Raw genomic sequence first — 15980 nt, 5'->3', positions numbered from 1 at the left:
CTCACACTTTGATTAAAAAACACAAACGATCTAAAATTTAAAGAAAACCATTGTTTAAGTGCAGGACTATATTTTTTACAGCAGATAATAAGGTCAATAACTCCCTTCACTTAAAATTTCGACGACTCTACCTAACGTATGAGAAAACAACTCACCGTTTCTTTTGACTGCTTCGGGTTGTTGAAGATGTGGATGGAGCTACCACTCATAACACACCAATATTTGGCCCATTTACTGTCCTGTGAGTTAAAGATAGGATTATGTAAGTTTGTACTTCAAGCGTATTGAAACATTACAAGGCAGTAGATTATATAACAAGGTAGTAGCCTACACAATACATGTAGGCCAATACATATATAATTCTTACAGCGCATGTAATGGATTTCATAGTTAAACGCAAAAAATGTAGTATAACACTATTTATAGAGCGCTATTAACAAACAAAATGTAGGCTCGGGGCGCTGTGATAACATTACAATCATAAACACGAGCGCTAAAATGACAAACTAATCTAAAAAAGTTTGAAACAGATAGATCTTAATGTTCTTCCTGAATGTAGTCTAGCATGTTGTCTGTCTGAGATCAATGTCAATGGGGAGTGAGTTCCAAGCCTTTAGTCCATGCACTGAAAAAGCCCTTTTTTCTTTTAGGGAAAAACGTGTCACCACTAGAAGCGTTGAGTCCATTGAGCGCAGGGCTCTCTGAGGGACATATGGAGTGATCAGTTCGCTAAGGTACAAGGGCATTTCTTTATAATAGATACACTGTTGTCAAAGTGTGGCCACCTTGTAGTCGATTCTCGCTTTCACAGGTGTGTGCGCAAGAGAGAAGTAGCAGAATCTCGTCTTGTTTTTCTTAGGAGTATTCGAGCAGCGTTATTCTGAATTGTCATCGGGTAGGGCCTATATACTTGCACGGCGTTGTACAACACGATCACGTGATTTATCACCAGCTTATTGGATTAGCTAAGATGTGCACAAATTATAATGTTAAAATTGTCCCCGTACATAATTTATTAATAAATTTAAAGAGGGGTAATAGATATCAAGCCTCTGCTTCAACCCCCTCCCCCATTTTTTTCTGATTGTGTGTGTGTGTGTGTGTCGAGTTCTCTAAATAGGGCTATAGTTTAAAAAAAAAAAAACGTACCCAAACAAGATACTAACTTAATAAGCTTAAATGAAAAAGAGACCAAAAAACAAATTAACACAATAGCTCATCCATCTCTCTCTGAACACTTTTAGGGTTTCTTTTAATAAAGAGTCATAATAATTTGAAAAATAGCCCAAATATATTTTTTATAGATTACACGTAGATCTTTGATTGCTTCAATAACGCTAGATCAGTAGATCACTAGATGTCAAATGTTGAAAACACTTAACAAGTAAAACAAAGTTTCCCAAAATATATTTTAACATTGTTAAATATTCATATATCTATATAATATATATATTATGTCTGAATCTGTAATACAAGTCTATAAATATAGGCTCAATCTTATCTTTCGATAATTTATCAGTTGCATGGAGAATGCCAGATTTTTTAAAAATCCAGACCATATCTAGGCTCTAGATTAATCTAGATCGAGATCTAGTAGTCTTACAAATTTTAGTCTACGGAAAACCCGTTATAAATAGACCTAGATCTAGTTTTTAGACAGCTCTCCGAGTCATGTTCACTATTGTTGAAAACTAATGACATCGTGACTACCATACCTTTAAAATGTAAAAGCGTCTTTGGATTTCAACAAAGGCTAGACATCCTGTTTCAGATACCTAATAACATCAAACTGAATTATCACACTGATTATCACACGACAATATGTACGCGATACTTTGATAGGTAGTTGAAACAGTGGGTACTGATGTGTGTCGGACTTAGAATCTAGTTTATTACGTAAGCATTCATTTTGAACAAACTCAGTGACACTGAAACTTATACTAAGAGAGAGAGCGACAGTAGCTCTATCAAATAGTGCATAAAGTGCTTTTTTAAAAACAAATCTTAAATTAAATCACTCTGTCTGTCTGTTGAAAATAATTTCAACGTTATTTCTCCCATTTCCCATTAAGTTTTGCACAATTATTCTTTGTCTATGACAACATACGAATAAATAAATTTAAAAAATTAATCAATTAGTCGTATGTATTAAATTTGTTTTATAAAGAATTAATCTGCTTGGCAGTCATGTTTGTGTCTATATTGTAAAAAATACAAATAGCAGCAATAAAATTCCAAATATTTATGAACTGATGTAAGCCAGTGTTTCCCAAACTGTGTTCCGCGGAACCCTTGTGTTCTGCGGGGCAAGAATATATGTTCCCCAAATAACTGTAATAATCAACGTGTAGGCCACTGCTTGAATTAATCTCTCTCTAAAAGCAAAGTGCTAAATACTCAAAATGTGCGAAGTGTTCCGTTATAAAAAAAAGTTTGTGAAACACTGACTGATGCCAAAACAGTCCTTCAAAGCCTAAAAACTCGGATACTTCCTATATAAAGCAACTCAGGACATCTCTTGTAAACAGCAAGGAAATTGTTCTTCAATGGGTTCCAGAACACATTGAATTAGAAGGCGATGAAAAAGCAGACATAATGGCCAGAGATGGAAGAACGAACAAACAAATAGTGAAAATAAAAAGAGTGTAGAATAAATGAGAATTGGACCAGCTCACATCCCAAAGACAAGAAAAAGGACGCCTATTATAAGCTATCTCGACTTGACCAACGCATTATTTTTTTTACCCAGAACCGGACACAGCAGAATGAGACAACATATGTTCCGGAAGCTAAAAGTCGGGACGAGAGAAACCTGCCTATGTTGAACATCACCAGAGAATGCTGGCCATGTCCATTACAATTGCATACTATATCAAGAGGCCCGAACAAGACTCTGGCCCCAAAACCCTCATATAGAAGAAAAACTATACGGAGAACTGCCTGATCTGGAAACCACTGCGCGGTTTATCTTAGATATAGGATTACTGATCTGAACCATCCAACATGTAAACTGAGAACGAAGAAGAACTGATGTAAGCTATTCCAAAGCAAAGGTTAAGATATAGTTACTCGTTTATAAGCCTGGTCTCGAAATTCATGGGAGAGAAAGTGTAACTGATTTAAGTTAAACGTATGTGGGATACATTGTTATTTTGTTTTCTGAACTTAGGAGATACACTACAATAATTGCTTTTTGTTTTTTAGGAATATTTTTAAAAGACCAATTATGCATTTTATCATTCTTCAAACTGAAATGTATTATTACTGGCATACATGTATTTATACAGCTAAATGACAATGTTCACTTCTATATTTAAAAAAAAAAAGCTTTTTGTTGTCTGTGAACTAAATCAATTCTATTGATGACTGCTTTTTATTTTGTTAATTTAAAGACAAAGGAAACTTGATTACAAAGTAGTGTATTCTTTTGATTATTTTTTTCATTTAAAAAATGACAAAGAACTATATGCCGAAATCAAACAATATTCAAAATAGAATTTTGGTCACACGGACTTAAACAGACAGCAGTGTTTATCTATTTTTTACAATCCTACTTGACACACTTTCCTAGACCATGACCGAAGACAAAGGAGTGTAGTATTTCACATTACTACGCAGCAGCTCTGAGTCCTATCGAGTTTACTGTACACTTCCTCCACAGATCATCTAGGCCAAATATTCATGGTAATGATTGGGGGATTTTTTTTTCTTCACCTTCACCTCTACCTATTCCTTAAAGGCTTAGTCTGTTTGACCGTTGGGGCACCACACAAGATCTGTCAACCGTCTGTCTCCATTCCTCTTTGTCCTTTGCCTTGGATTGGATTTCATTCACTGACAGACCTGTCCATTCTTTGATGTCTTCCGATCGCTTTCTCTGTCTTCCCCTACTTCTTCTTCCTGATACTGTTCTCCAAAGGAAGGTCTTTGCGAGCCCTTTTCCTATGGCAGCGGAATAGCTAGCATCTCCTCATCTAATATTGGATCTACTTTTTTGTTCATATACCCTACTATATTTTTATATATTTGACGAACACAGTGGCGTGGCTTGGGGAGAGTGGTGCGAGTGATACGGACCTCACTGGGTGACATCAGGGGGTTGACGGCAAAGTAAACAAAAAAAAACAGAATATAAGCCAAAATGTTTGCTTAAAGAACGGACAGTTGATAAATAGCCGAATAGCTTCTGCATGTTAATAATGAAAGTTTTATTGAGAAAGTTTTTTTTCTCTCTAATGGGGGGGGGGGGTGGGGGGGGGGAAGGTGCACGCCATTGAGAATAGGTGACACCATGAACGAACATTGCATGAAGTTATAAAAAAGACCTTTTAAGATGAATGTGTTTATTTGCACTAGTTTGGTAAGCCCTTCTGCTAATGCCAACCATTTTACTTTCCGGCAAAATTAAATAATAAACCGTCAATTGGGAGTCAACAAAGTAAAATATAGCAAAAAAAGGTTAGGTCTAGATAGAAAATATCAGCCTTAACTGATCTTACAGCAATTGTTACAGTTTAGCAGGGACTTTTAAACCATGCGATCCCATGTTAAACTTGTATCCATTTGCATAGTTATTAGTTCTGTATACAACAAAATAATTGATTTAAAAAACTGGTTAACAGAGAGTATAATCTTAATAGAAATCATTTAAAAACTTTTTTTTCTACATAGGTATGTTTTTATTATGATATCATACATACGCATTAAAATTAAAACATATTTTGTAAGACTAAGATTTGTTGATCCTTATTGGAAATGTGCTGTGATTTGTGAATGTAGCCTACGTCAACACTTGGATATGTTTCTCGTGCCCTTTATATGTATGTACGTTTTGTTTAGTCAAGAATATTAGTACAGTTCCTGGTCTCAAGATTATTGAATAGAGAAAAGAAATTGATTTTTTTAAATCAAAATTTTAGAAAAAAAGAATGCCTGCTTTTCTCAATTCGTCAGTAACATTGGCATGGGGTATTTTCTTAAATTTTAGGCAAAGTACAAAATGATTCCTCATTTTCTACTTTGCCTAGGCATTCTATAGAATGACTAGTTCTGCGTCAGGCAAAGTTAAAACAAATGTCTTATTTAGAAAGATATTTATACATTAAATACAAATAAGTGGGAGGAAAAATAAACAGGACTTCTTAAAACTAAAAATACCTTTGTAAACCCATGCTTTTATACCCTATGCTGAGTGAAATTTCAAGTTCTAAATAATGAAATACTTTTTTAAATCTATAATTCGTATTTTAAAATAGTAATATACATGAGTACATAAAAAATTATTTAGTTTCGTTTAAGTCAAGTGATCAAATAAAGATGCCGAAACATTGAGCGGGTAAAACTGTCTACACGCAACAGCAAAAGAGAATCAAAGTCATTCATAAACTCTCAAATTCTGCTTTTATTTTGAAATATTTTGTGTTTGCTTCTTAAATACAAATTAAATAATAATGTTCTAATCAGTTACCTTAACTTATTTTATGAAAGGATAATTTTAACAAATCTGCCGATAAAGCAAAAAGAAAAGTCTACATATACTATTTGTACGTGTTTACATTGCATTTCCAGCTTTTCCTTTCTTATTATAAATTATGCTAATTATCTAATGTTGAGGAAAAAAACGCCGTGTCACCCACTGATGCTTACCAGACACGTTCAAACCCATGGGAGGACAATAAAAGAGAAAACCTCCCCACGGAGGACAGATAAAAACAAGACAAAGTGTACGTTAAAAATAAGCTTACAAAGTATTTAATGAAAAATGTTAGTAATGTGAGCTTGTGCTCCCAGAGCTAGTTTTATATGCAATTTTAGCTATTTTTTAAATGTATTTTTGTTATATAGGTTAGAGCTATTTTTATATATTTTATTTTTATAGGTCTGTGTCAGATTTTATAATTGTACTTCCGCATATTTATATAGGTTAGTGCGGGATAGTATAAAAGTGATGTACTACATGTTGTCTTAAAACAGTTGAGTGTACATTTGACCAGTGGTCAGTACCATATCTGTCTGTGTGACAGCTGAAGATCTTTGTGGTCTGTCGTCTAATTATTTTATTATTCTGTACCTGGGACGGCCTGTAAGTTTGCTATTACTACTGCTTTTAACTGCTGTTTTAAACTGCTTTTAGCTGCTAAATATTACTGCTGTGTTATTGCTGCTGTATAGTGTAGATCTAGGCTAGGAAATCTAGTGTTATTTTCATATTTTGTTTCTGTAGTGACTAGTTTAGTGTTGCCTTAGACATTAGTGGTTAGTTATAGTCTGTTTCTGTTCTTAGTGAATACTAAGATGTTCTTGTTTTAGTTTTAGTTATGAGTTGTTTATAGTAGTAGGATATTGTAGATCTAGACTAGTTTATTGTAGTGTGTTTGTGTAGATCTAGGTCTAGTGTAGTAGTTGTAGTGATTTAGTTAGATAGTTGGTTTGATCAGTTTGTGTTAGTTAGTTTGGTTAGTTTGTTAGTGTTTGTAGTGGCGTAGATTTAGAGGGTAGTTTATAGTGGTTAGTGTAAATATTATATTTTATTATTATTTGATTCCATGTAAATAAAGTTTCATTTTGTTTATTTATACTAAACTAAAGTTTCGTTATTTTGCTTTAGCTAGTTAGTATAGTTAGTATGTTTGGTTGCTTAGGCGACTCTAGCCCCTTGGTCGTAGACTGAGGTGTCACAGATTGAGCCCACCCAGTAGCGCAAACATCTGCCTACTGCTGTAATAATTTAATGTTGAGCAGAAGAGAATAGGTCTTTCCTACTCGCGCCTGCCTGACCTGCTCACAGTAAGTTCTAGGCTGTAAAATTAATTAGCCTTTATGTTTATAAGCACTTTTTTTTTCAATATGTGTTAATATTTCAGACAAAAAAAAAATGAGTTGCACTGAAGCCTTGTTTAACAAGATAAATTAACTGAAGTTTTCCACGGTCATCGCAACAAAAAGTGTTGTCAGCTTTGTCAATATCTAGCCAAGTGATTCCTTCTTAGTAGTTGTATTTGCCTTGATTACATAATAGACCTATTTTCTTTCACCTTTCGCACAACACAATATGAAACATCTTTTGTATTAATTTGTACAAATCATGCACACTTAGTCGTAATTAAACATACTCCACACTTTAACGAAGAAGACTAAATTATTTACATTACTGGCGAATAGAAATATTATTCCGAGAATTTTAGGACTATATTATTAATAAAATACATTAAATCATCATTTAGCACTTTGCCTAAAACAGTTGTAGTCATTCTATAGAATGCCTAGGCATGTTATACAATGCACTTTAAAAAAAAAATGCCCATAAGTGCTAATACTTGAGACACTTCACAAACGCAAACATTTTGTTGAACGTTCAATACTTGTTCTTGTTGCTTTCAATTGTCATTGTTTCTCCCACAGCAATTTTAATACAGTGAAATCCGCTTGATATGAAGTGCTACGAACATCGCTATTGGAAATGACTGAACAATTGCAATTTGTGTGAGCTTGCGCTCCCAGAGCTATATTTTTATATATTTTATTTTTATAGGCTAGTGCCAAACTTATTATTTGTACTTCCGCTTTTTGTGTATAAAAAGTGATGCCACGCTGTTTTAAAAACAGTCGAGTGTACATTTGACCAGTGGTCAGTACCATATTTGTCTGTGTGACAGCTGAAGATCTTTGTGGTCTGTCGTCTAATTATATTTTTATTCCTGTACCTGGGACGGCCTGTAAGTTTCTGCTGCTTTTAGCTGCTGAATATTACTGCTTTTAGCTGCTGAAATTACTCTGCTGAAATAGCTGCTGCTTATAACTGCTGTTGTAGATCTATTCTAATTCTAGGGAATCTAATCTAGTGTTATTTTGTTTCTGCTATTGTCGTATTGATAGATCTAGTTTTAAAGTTTTGTTATTGTTTCTGTAGATCTATTCTAGAGTCTAGATCTAATTCTAGGGAAGCTAGTGTTATTTGGTTTTTGTAGTGTAAATCTAGGTCTAGGGTAGTAGTTGTAGTGATTTAGTCAGATAGTTGGTTTGGTTAGTTTGTTAGTGTTTGTAGTGGTGTAGATTTAGAGGGTTTTAGTTAGTTGAGGGGTTCAGTAGTAGTGATTAGTCAAGTTAGTGTATATTATTGATTTATTTTTGTATGTAAATAAAGTTTCTTATTGTTTTATTTATCGTAAACTAAAGTTTGTTATCTTGTTTTCATGTAGTTAAGTTAGTATAGTTAGTTGTCTGGTTACTTAGGTGACTCTAGCCCCTTGGTCACCATACCGAGGTGCACAGATTGAGCCCACCCAGTAGCGCAAACATCTGCCTACTGTTGGTAAATTTTAATGTTGAGCAGCAGAGAATAGGTCCTCTCACTCGCGCCTTCCTGACCTGCTCACATTTGGATATCCCGAAAATATGAATATCCCAAAAATATGGATATCCTAAAAAGATTACTTCCCTCTTGGGCAAAATGTTATCCGGAATGCCGTAATTCTCGGTAACAGCTTTTGTGGTTGAGGTTTTTTTTTTTTTTTTTTTTGACGTCCGCAGAAATGTTATATATATATATATATATATATATATATATATATATATATATATATATATATATATATATATATGGTAAACTTAAACCTCACACTACTAGATTTCTGTCTAATGCCGATACCTAAAAGACATTGTCTACGCAAACAACAGTGACTAAATTAGAAATAGAAGCAACTGAACATGAATGCGTCTAAATACCAAAGGAATTGTTTCATTTGTGCTTTGCGTTGTCAGCAGTGTCTGGGTCAAACCATAGTCAGTTTGAGAACAGGCAGTGAAAAAAATAAAGATATTTGTCAATATTTTTTAATACATTTTTGAAGTAATAAAATTATAATAAACACCAGGTTTTACAATTATTTATTTATACATTTGGGGGGGGGGGGGAAGCTTTATATAGAGTGTATACACAGTTTTGTTTGAGAAATGTTTTCGCCTATTCACTAGCGCTTCAAGACTGGAAATTAAGTAAACAAACATTTCATATAGGCCTAGCCTATAGATCAAGTTTGAAGCCTACATAAATGTCGGACACTAAAACATGCTCAAAAGACAAGTGAGTGGCAAGTTACTTCCTGGTTAGTTTTGACTTTTTTTTTTTTTCAAATCTTTTCAGCATCGATATTTATTCTCTTGCTTAGATCAGCACGGGGCGGACTGGGCGAGGTAGGTATTTACATCCTGTTTTATGTTAGGTGCCATATCGTTCTGCCAACTTTGAAATAGATCTACAACTTAATAGTTTAGAAACGCCACCACGGGAAAGACTTTTATTTTCTCAAAACGAAAAAAAAAAAGACCAACTAGGCACAATCTAATCTTGCAATGAAAAAAAATATTTAAAAAGTATCATGTTAGGAGTCTTCTCATTTATCGCTTAAATTGGATACTGAGGCGAATTTTGTTGTTGTTGTTGTTTCTCTTATAATGATAAAGAAACATTTCGTTTCCTTACTTACGAGATGCGTTGAAGGTTGACACACTGAAATTACTTTAAGCAAACGTTTCACAAGTTTGTTTTTTGTTTGTTTTTACATGTTTCGGATGTTCCTTCAGAGTTGAAGATAGTTTACTTCCTAGTCCAAACCTCCCGCAGGAGGACGGGAGATGGGAGCGGGCAGGGTTTGAACCCTCGACCGTCGATAAATCCGAACGACAGTCCAGCGCGCAAACCGCACGACCAGGCAGCCATCCAAGAGAAAAGAAACTCTATTAGTAAATTTTTGTGTTAGCAATGAGGCATTATTACCGGAATAACATTTGAACGCTTTGAGAAATACCCACTGTTGGCAGCACTGAACTACGTGACTGGGCTATTCTCCTAACACTGTGACACCACATCAAACATAGTAACAAACATGTACGTCTACAAGACAGGAATGTGGCGGGGAAGGAGTAGCAACTCTGGAGTTTCCGATTTGGAGCTTAACGAACGGAGATATTCCAGACTTAGGTCTTCTTTTTCATCAGACTTGAACTATAGACCTTGGTTTCAAACGAAATTGTTTTGTTTTTACCTGTCCAAAAGTATTTCAATAATTATTTATTATGATGATAGAAACACTAATTACCATTTGAAGCTGCGCTGAATCAGAAACGTCGGGAGCGACCACATGCTAAAGACTATCTTTTATTCTTTTGTGAGGTGGTAGGAGTTGCCCACCCCTTCCCCGTAAACGCAACAAAGATCAAACCAGGCGACATTTTGCTCTCTCTGGCATAGAGGAAAGCAGCAGATGGCTTCGAGAGCTCTCACAAAGCCTTGAGACACACATTTGAGACCCAAAGAAAAGCCCTTGTATAAGACAGTCCCAGAAGACGTAAATTTAACTTAAATAGACCCCCGGCGGACAACGGCTTTGTCTGCATTAGATGTGGAAAAATAAGCAGGTCGCAACAAGGCTTGAGTGTCATGTGAAAAACTGCACTCTTCCTTATTCTTCAGAATCGAAGACTTGCCATTACTATTGGGATGATTAACCCTTCCTTACTGAAGGCCACTTTTAACCTTATCGAGAGATCGTTATCAATTAATTTTCGAAGAGTCTGGTTCAAGTCGTCGTCTTTCTATATCATTCAACTAATAAATCGTCCTTACAATAAAGTTTAAACCATTGTACAGATTCATTGTGGTGTAAGCAGTGGTGTAGCATCCATTGAGCAAAGATGTTCAACGAACCCGGGCCCACGACCAATAAGGGCCCACAGCCTGAGACGTAGCATCAAAAGCGCGAAGGGGTTCATTGCGCTTGAGCCTATGACCCATGACCACATGAGAACTTGGGGAGGACATCGAAGTGGGTGGCTAGCCCTAATCATGCATTTGTGGTGACATTTCCAGATTGCCCTATTCTTTTTTTTTCCCTGTATGTTCATGAAATCATTGATAGTATATTAGGAATCGGAAAGAGAGAGAGAGACAGGGCGAAAGCTTGGTTAATAAAGTTGAAAGCTGAATTTGTTTGTGCTATTGCAATGAATGTCGAAAACGATAGATAGATAGAGAGATGACTGATTGTGGAATAATTGTCATTCACTGACCAGTGATTAGTATTTTGTTGAAACATCGTTCATACTTCTTAAAGAAAGTTAACAGCATTATATTTATACAAAAGCCTCAGACCAGGCTTTATTTAAAATTGCTATGAATCTTGTAATTTGACAATCAAGGAAAGCCCTAGATATTAAAAACGAGATAAGAGACTTTTTAAGAGACCTGTTGGGCAATGCAGTTCTAGCAAAATCCGCGCCATTTTCTCTTTCATTGGTGACAATACTCAAAATAAAAAACTGATCAAATTAACGTTTATTTGATCTCCAATGACAGAATACTTAAAATAATAGCAATTACAAAGCCATTTCTAGGTTGTGAGAACCAGTCCTTCAAATAAACCTTTCATAAAGTCTGTGTGGAATTTAGCTGTTGTTGTTTTTTTGTTTTGTTTTTTATAGACAGCTAAATTTATCCCCACGTTTCTCAAATATTATCCCAGCATGCATCTTATTTCTCACTTTATCCGTGTCAGTTTGTTCAGCATTGTGGTCATTCTCAAAGTTTCGATTGATCGGAAATTATATAAGAGTTTCTATGAAGCAGATCAGGTTGGCTTCACTTACTGTTCTTTCCACTGAAGCAGATAAAAGTTTAGCAAGAGATGCACTGGCTTCTGACTTTGCTAAGAAGGCATGTATATATTTTATAGTCAATAAATATTCGATCTATTTACTGTTACATAATGAACAAAGAACTACTTCATATTTTTTTATCGAGGTTTTATTGTTTTACACCTAGAAGTGTTTTCGTAATGAAAATGTGTCTGCTGGAAAAAAAGAAACTCCTTAAACATTTGTTTCTTGATTTAAAACACCTTTTAGTCGTTGAATTCTGAAAAGAAGTTGTAGCCACTTTGACACCATTACTTGTATGGAGTCTGCACTGAATCACACGTAATGACATGACTACTTATGACAAGGTACACTACTTGCATTGGAATGTCTTTCGGTAAATGTACCGATACATTTAGGTTACTCCATTGTTTTGTCACACACTAAATTCGTCGTATTGGGGAAGGGGACCAACCGAGATAGTCTTGAACCCGGGCCCACGGGTACCTTGCTACGCCACTGGTTGTAAGAGTTATTTCATAGAATCTGGCCTATTATATAAAAAAATATATAATCCATCCCTTTTTTAAATATAGTATTACCTACTCTCTTTTATAAAAAAAATGTTTTAAACTGTGCAAGTGCCAGAAGTACGTTAGAAATTGAGTTCGGATATCCCAATTTCTATTTCAATAGTTGTACTCCTGTAATCGGAGAGTATCTAGTGTCCTTCAACGTTCATGATTTGATAGACAAACGAAGTAGTACGCCTTTTAGATTATAGTTTGTTTTATCTACATATGTTAATATATTGATATGTAAAATAGAATAATTTAACCTTTTTTTTTTAAAACTAAAACATTGACAAAGTGTTGTTACGAAAATATTGTTGAAAGTTTTAGTGAATAGCCACAAGATAAAAAGTATTCCAATGTTCTACTTTGAATGATGGCCTACCGGTCTTACAGATACGGGGCCCTATGCGAAACGCATTGCGCTGGGCCCATTCTGAGTAGTGATAAGGATAAGAATAAGTGAAAATTAAGATTTTTTAAATTAGAAAATAAATTTGTCTTTGCATTTTATTTACACTTTACTAAGTACAAAATCACTTTCAAATTAACTTTACGAGCCATCTACTGTAGATAGTAGTTGTCGAAAATAAAACCGATAAGCATTCAGATCTGTATTTCAGATTAACTATGGACTAGCAAAATATCGCTTTTTTTTTAAGAGGTTGAAATAGATTTAGATCTATATTTGTATGCCATTGACTATTAAATTAAATAAAGTATTTGAACTTCTTGTTTTGATTAAAATTCTCATTATTATTACATTTTTATTAAATGAAAAGTGACAATGCCTTTTTATTTTTTAATTGAAAGCAGGATTGGCGATTTCCATATTGAATGACATCCCGAAATGACAATTTTATCTGTTGTTAAGGAGATTTGCATGAGTTTTAAGAAGATTTTAATCATTTTATGAGATTTTCATATATTTTGCAATTTCAGGAGTATTTCAGAAACCCTTTTAAAATAAGATAAAATTTAACTTAAAATGGTTTAATTTAATAATTTACACCTATGAAAGTGCGGGGCCCACTGCGGCCGCATAGGTTGCAGTGGCCAAAGACCGACCCTGATGACGGCATTTTCAGATGAGGTTATGAAACCAAGTCGGCTTTACAAACATATAGCAATGTCCAAAAATAATTAAAGAATATTCATGAACAATTATAAAAACCTGCTATTCAAACAAAATTAAAAACAAAAAAAAAAGGCAAAGCAGGATAAGTTTTAGTGGCCTTTTAAAAAATGCTTAGTTTTTTTTTATTAAGTATAAGGTCTATGATATTGTTTGAAATTGATTAAAACTACAATTAAAAATTTAGCAAAACATATGTTACACAAAAATCCTTTTTTTCTTTTGTTAGTGATGACACTGTGATGAAATATTATTTCAAAATTGTGTAGTTATTTAGCTTATGACGACATGTAGGTAACCATCAGTGGTTGGACGATGGCTTCATAAGTCATATTGAATAAAGAAAAGATCTATTCACTTTGTGAGTTATGATACACAGGCAACATCTTAAGAATAGTTTAACCCGCAATTTCATTTCTATTTGAATCTAATTACAAAAATTGTAAATAAAATACAAACCCATGCCGAAAATAAGCTCATCTTTCAACGGTTTTGTGAAACAAATGATGAGAAAGGTGTTAGATGTTTGTTGTAAACTGAAGTTCGCTGGATTTCGAAAGGGGATTGTTATAGCTCGTTTTGTTAAGCTCTTAAATGCAATAAAATTTTTTTTGAGAAACAGGAGGATTCAACGGCTGGCGATGACTTTAAGCAGGCTAAAAAAATTGTTTTTCATGGAAGGCATCTAACACAAATGAATGAAACCAACCTCTGACTGCTAGGAAAGAAATGTCCTTTCATTGATTATATCATTTTCCCTTTTATCGAGATATAAAATCTATTTTAAAGAGTTTTACAATCTCACATAACTTGTTTGTTGACAAATGAATTACTGCCTAAGAACATCGATATCTATGCACTTCATATATTGCTCTATGAAGACATTACGATTCGCTTCTAGGATGTAAATTTTAAAAAAATAAATATAAATGAAAATTATTAAAATTATTAAATATCTGTTACTGATAATCAAATTGAGTTGCAGGAAAAAATAAATTCACAAAATTTTGTCTTCAGTTAAAAGAATGTTAACATAGGAGTCACAACAGAGATGTGGCTGTACTTGAATGTTTCAGTACAATTCCAAAACTGTGGTCTAAAATGGAATTATGTTTTAGCTTTTCCATCAACCTACATGGTTAACCTAGATTTAGTACGTAACAACTTAATGAATAAGCAAAGAAGTAGGCTGGATGTAGCCACTAGAGGAGACCTTCGCCTTGCTTTGACTAATTTAAAGCTTGAAATTTCTAATATTGTCAGACTGCAGGAGGCACAAGGTTTCCATTAGCTTAATTTCATTTTGTTGTGAATCCAGCAATAATAATGTTTATATTAAAAATAAAAATAAATTTACAATTAAACCTAAAAACAGTAGTCCCTAATATTCAATAATTTAAAAAGGGACTATTCTTAGGATTTGAAAGAAAGTCATGACAATGAAATTATTTTTTGTGTGTAATCACTGCAAATTATTTGACATCATTTCTGTATAATGATAACAATGGCAATGTCATCAATTCCGAAGATTAAGGCTGAGTGCAGTGTTTCACATAACTACGCAAACCCAGTTGCGACCTTCATATTTTCCCGAATTTTGTGCAGACAAAACCGTTGTCTGCTGGCGGTTTATTTTAGTTTTCTTTCCGTCTTTTGCGTCTGTCTTCAATAATGTGAGTCTCAAATGTTTGTCTCGCAGCTTTTGTGAGAGCTCTCTGTCTCTCTCAGAGGCCATCTGCTGCCAGATGCTGCCTGGCAGCATTTGCCAGGTACTTTCTAATATGCCATTGAGGACGTAATCATTTTTTTGAAGTAACGTCTGTGTTATATAAGATATCAGAAATAGCGACTGAGTGGATCTTTATAGGGGGCACCTCTGTAACGCCGTCCTCCTCTAAGCTCTCCAAAGAAGATCGCCTTTGACATGCGGTTGTCTCCCATGCGGGATAAGTGTTACTGACAGCATACAAATTAATAAATAAATGACATTTTGTTCAAATTTGCCTTCTCACGCTTCTTTATAAGTGTTTGAAAGGGGGCGCTGGCGGATTTTTTGCAAGAAAAAAATACGAAAAGGGGGCGGAAGACCAAAAAAGGTTGAAGACCACTGCTATAGACGAAGACAGACCCCCGAAAGATAACGGCTTTATCCGCATTACATGTGACAAAATATGCTTGTCGCAGTTGGTCTTAGTAATCAGATGAAATGCCGTACTGTACTTTTTCTAAAACTTATGACTCGAAGAAAAAACGTTATTATTGAAATTGTTTTCTATATAGACTTATGATTTTAAAGAGAAAAAAAATGAAACTATATTTTGAAGATAATTGTAAGCAGGGGCTTACTAAAGCGTATTCTTTTCGGCATTCATACAATAGCTTTCATTTGTAATACTAGTAGTATTTTTTTTATTTGATCGTGACTAAGTAAAAAATGAATAAAATGCAAAGACGAATTTATATTCTAATACAAAATCTTATTTTTTCAGTTATCTTTATCCCTACACAGACGGGGCTCGCGCAATCCTTTTGCATAGGGCCCCGCAACTGTTAGAGCCGACCCTGAGTACTAATAAGTCAGTAAAAGGGCCCCTGTTCCAAAGTTTGTTGCTATCTTATGAATCTTATTGTGACGCTGATCT

At 34.4% G+C, this 15980-nt stretch overlaps 1 protein-coding gene across 8 annotated transcripts in view; it reads right to left on the bottom strand.

Annotated features, from left to right (window-relative positions):
* Positions 1-15980, bottom strand: part of LOC106078511 (uncharacterized) — a 42622-nt gene that overhangs the window by 17405 nt on the left and 9237 nt on the right. For 7 of the 8 annotated variants that reach the window (XM_056021904.1, XM_056021914.1, XM_056021889.1 and 4 more), the window contains exon 3: positions 156-239. In XM_056021904.1, coding sequence (XP_055877879.1) covers positions 156-239 — 84 coding nt within the window. Of the gene's footprint in view, positions 1-155; positions 240-1715; positions 1863-15980 lie in introns of those variants that run through there. The other variant, XM_013239391.2, reaches the window with a different exon arrangement.

This window comes from Biomphalaria glabrata, chromosome 1 (assembly GCF_947242115.1).
Source record: "Biomphalaria glabrata chromosome 1, xgBioGlab47.1, whole genome shotgun sequence".
Classification (NCBI taxonomy): domain Eukaryota; kingdom Metazoa; phylum Mollusca; class Gastropoda; family Planorbidae; genus Biomphalaria; species Biomphalaria glabrata.
This window is presented reverse-complemented; position numbering and strand designations above follow the sequence as displayed.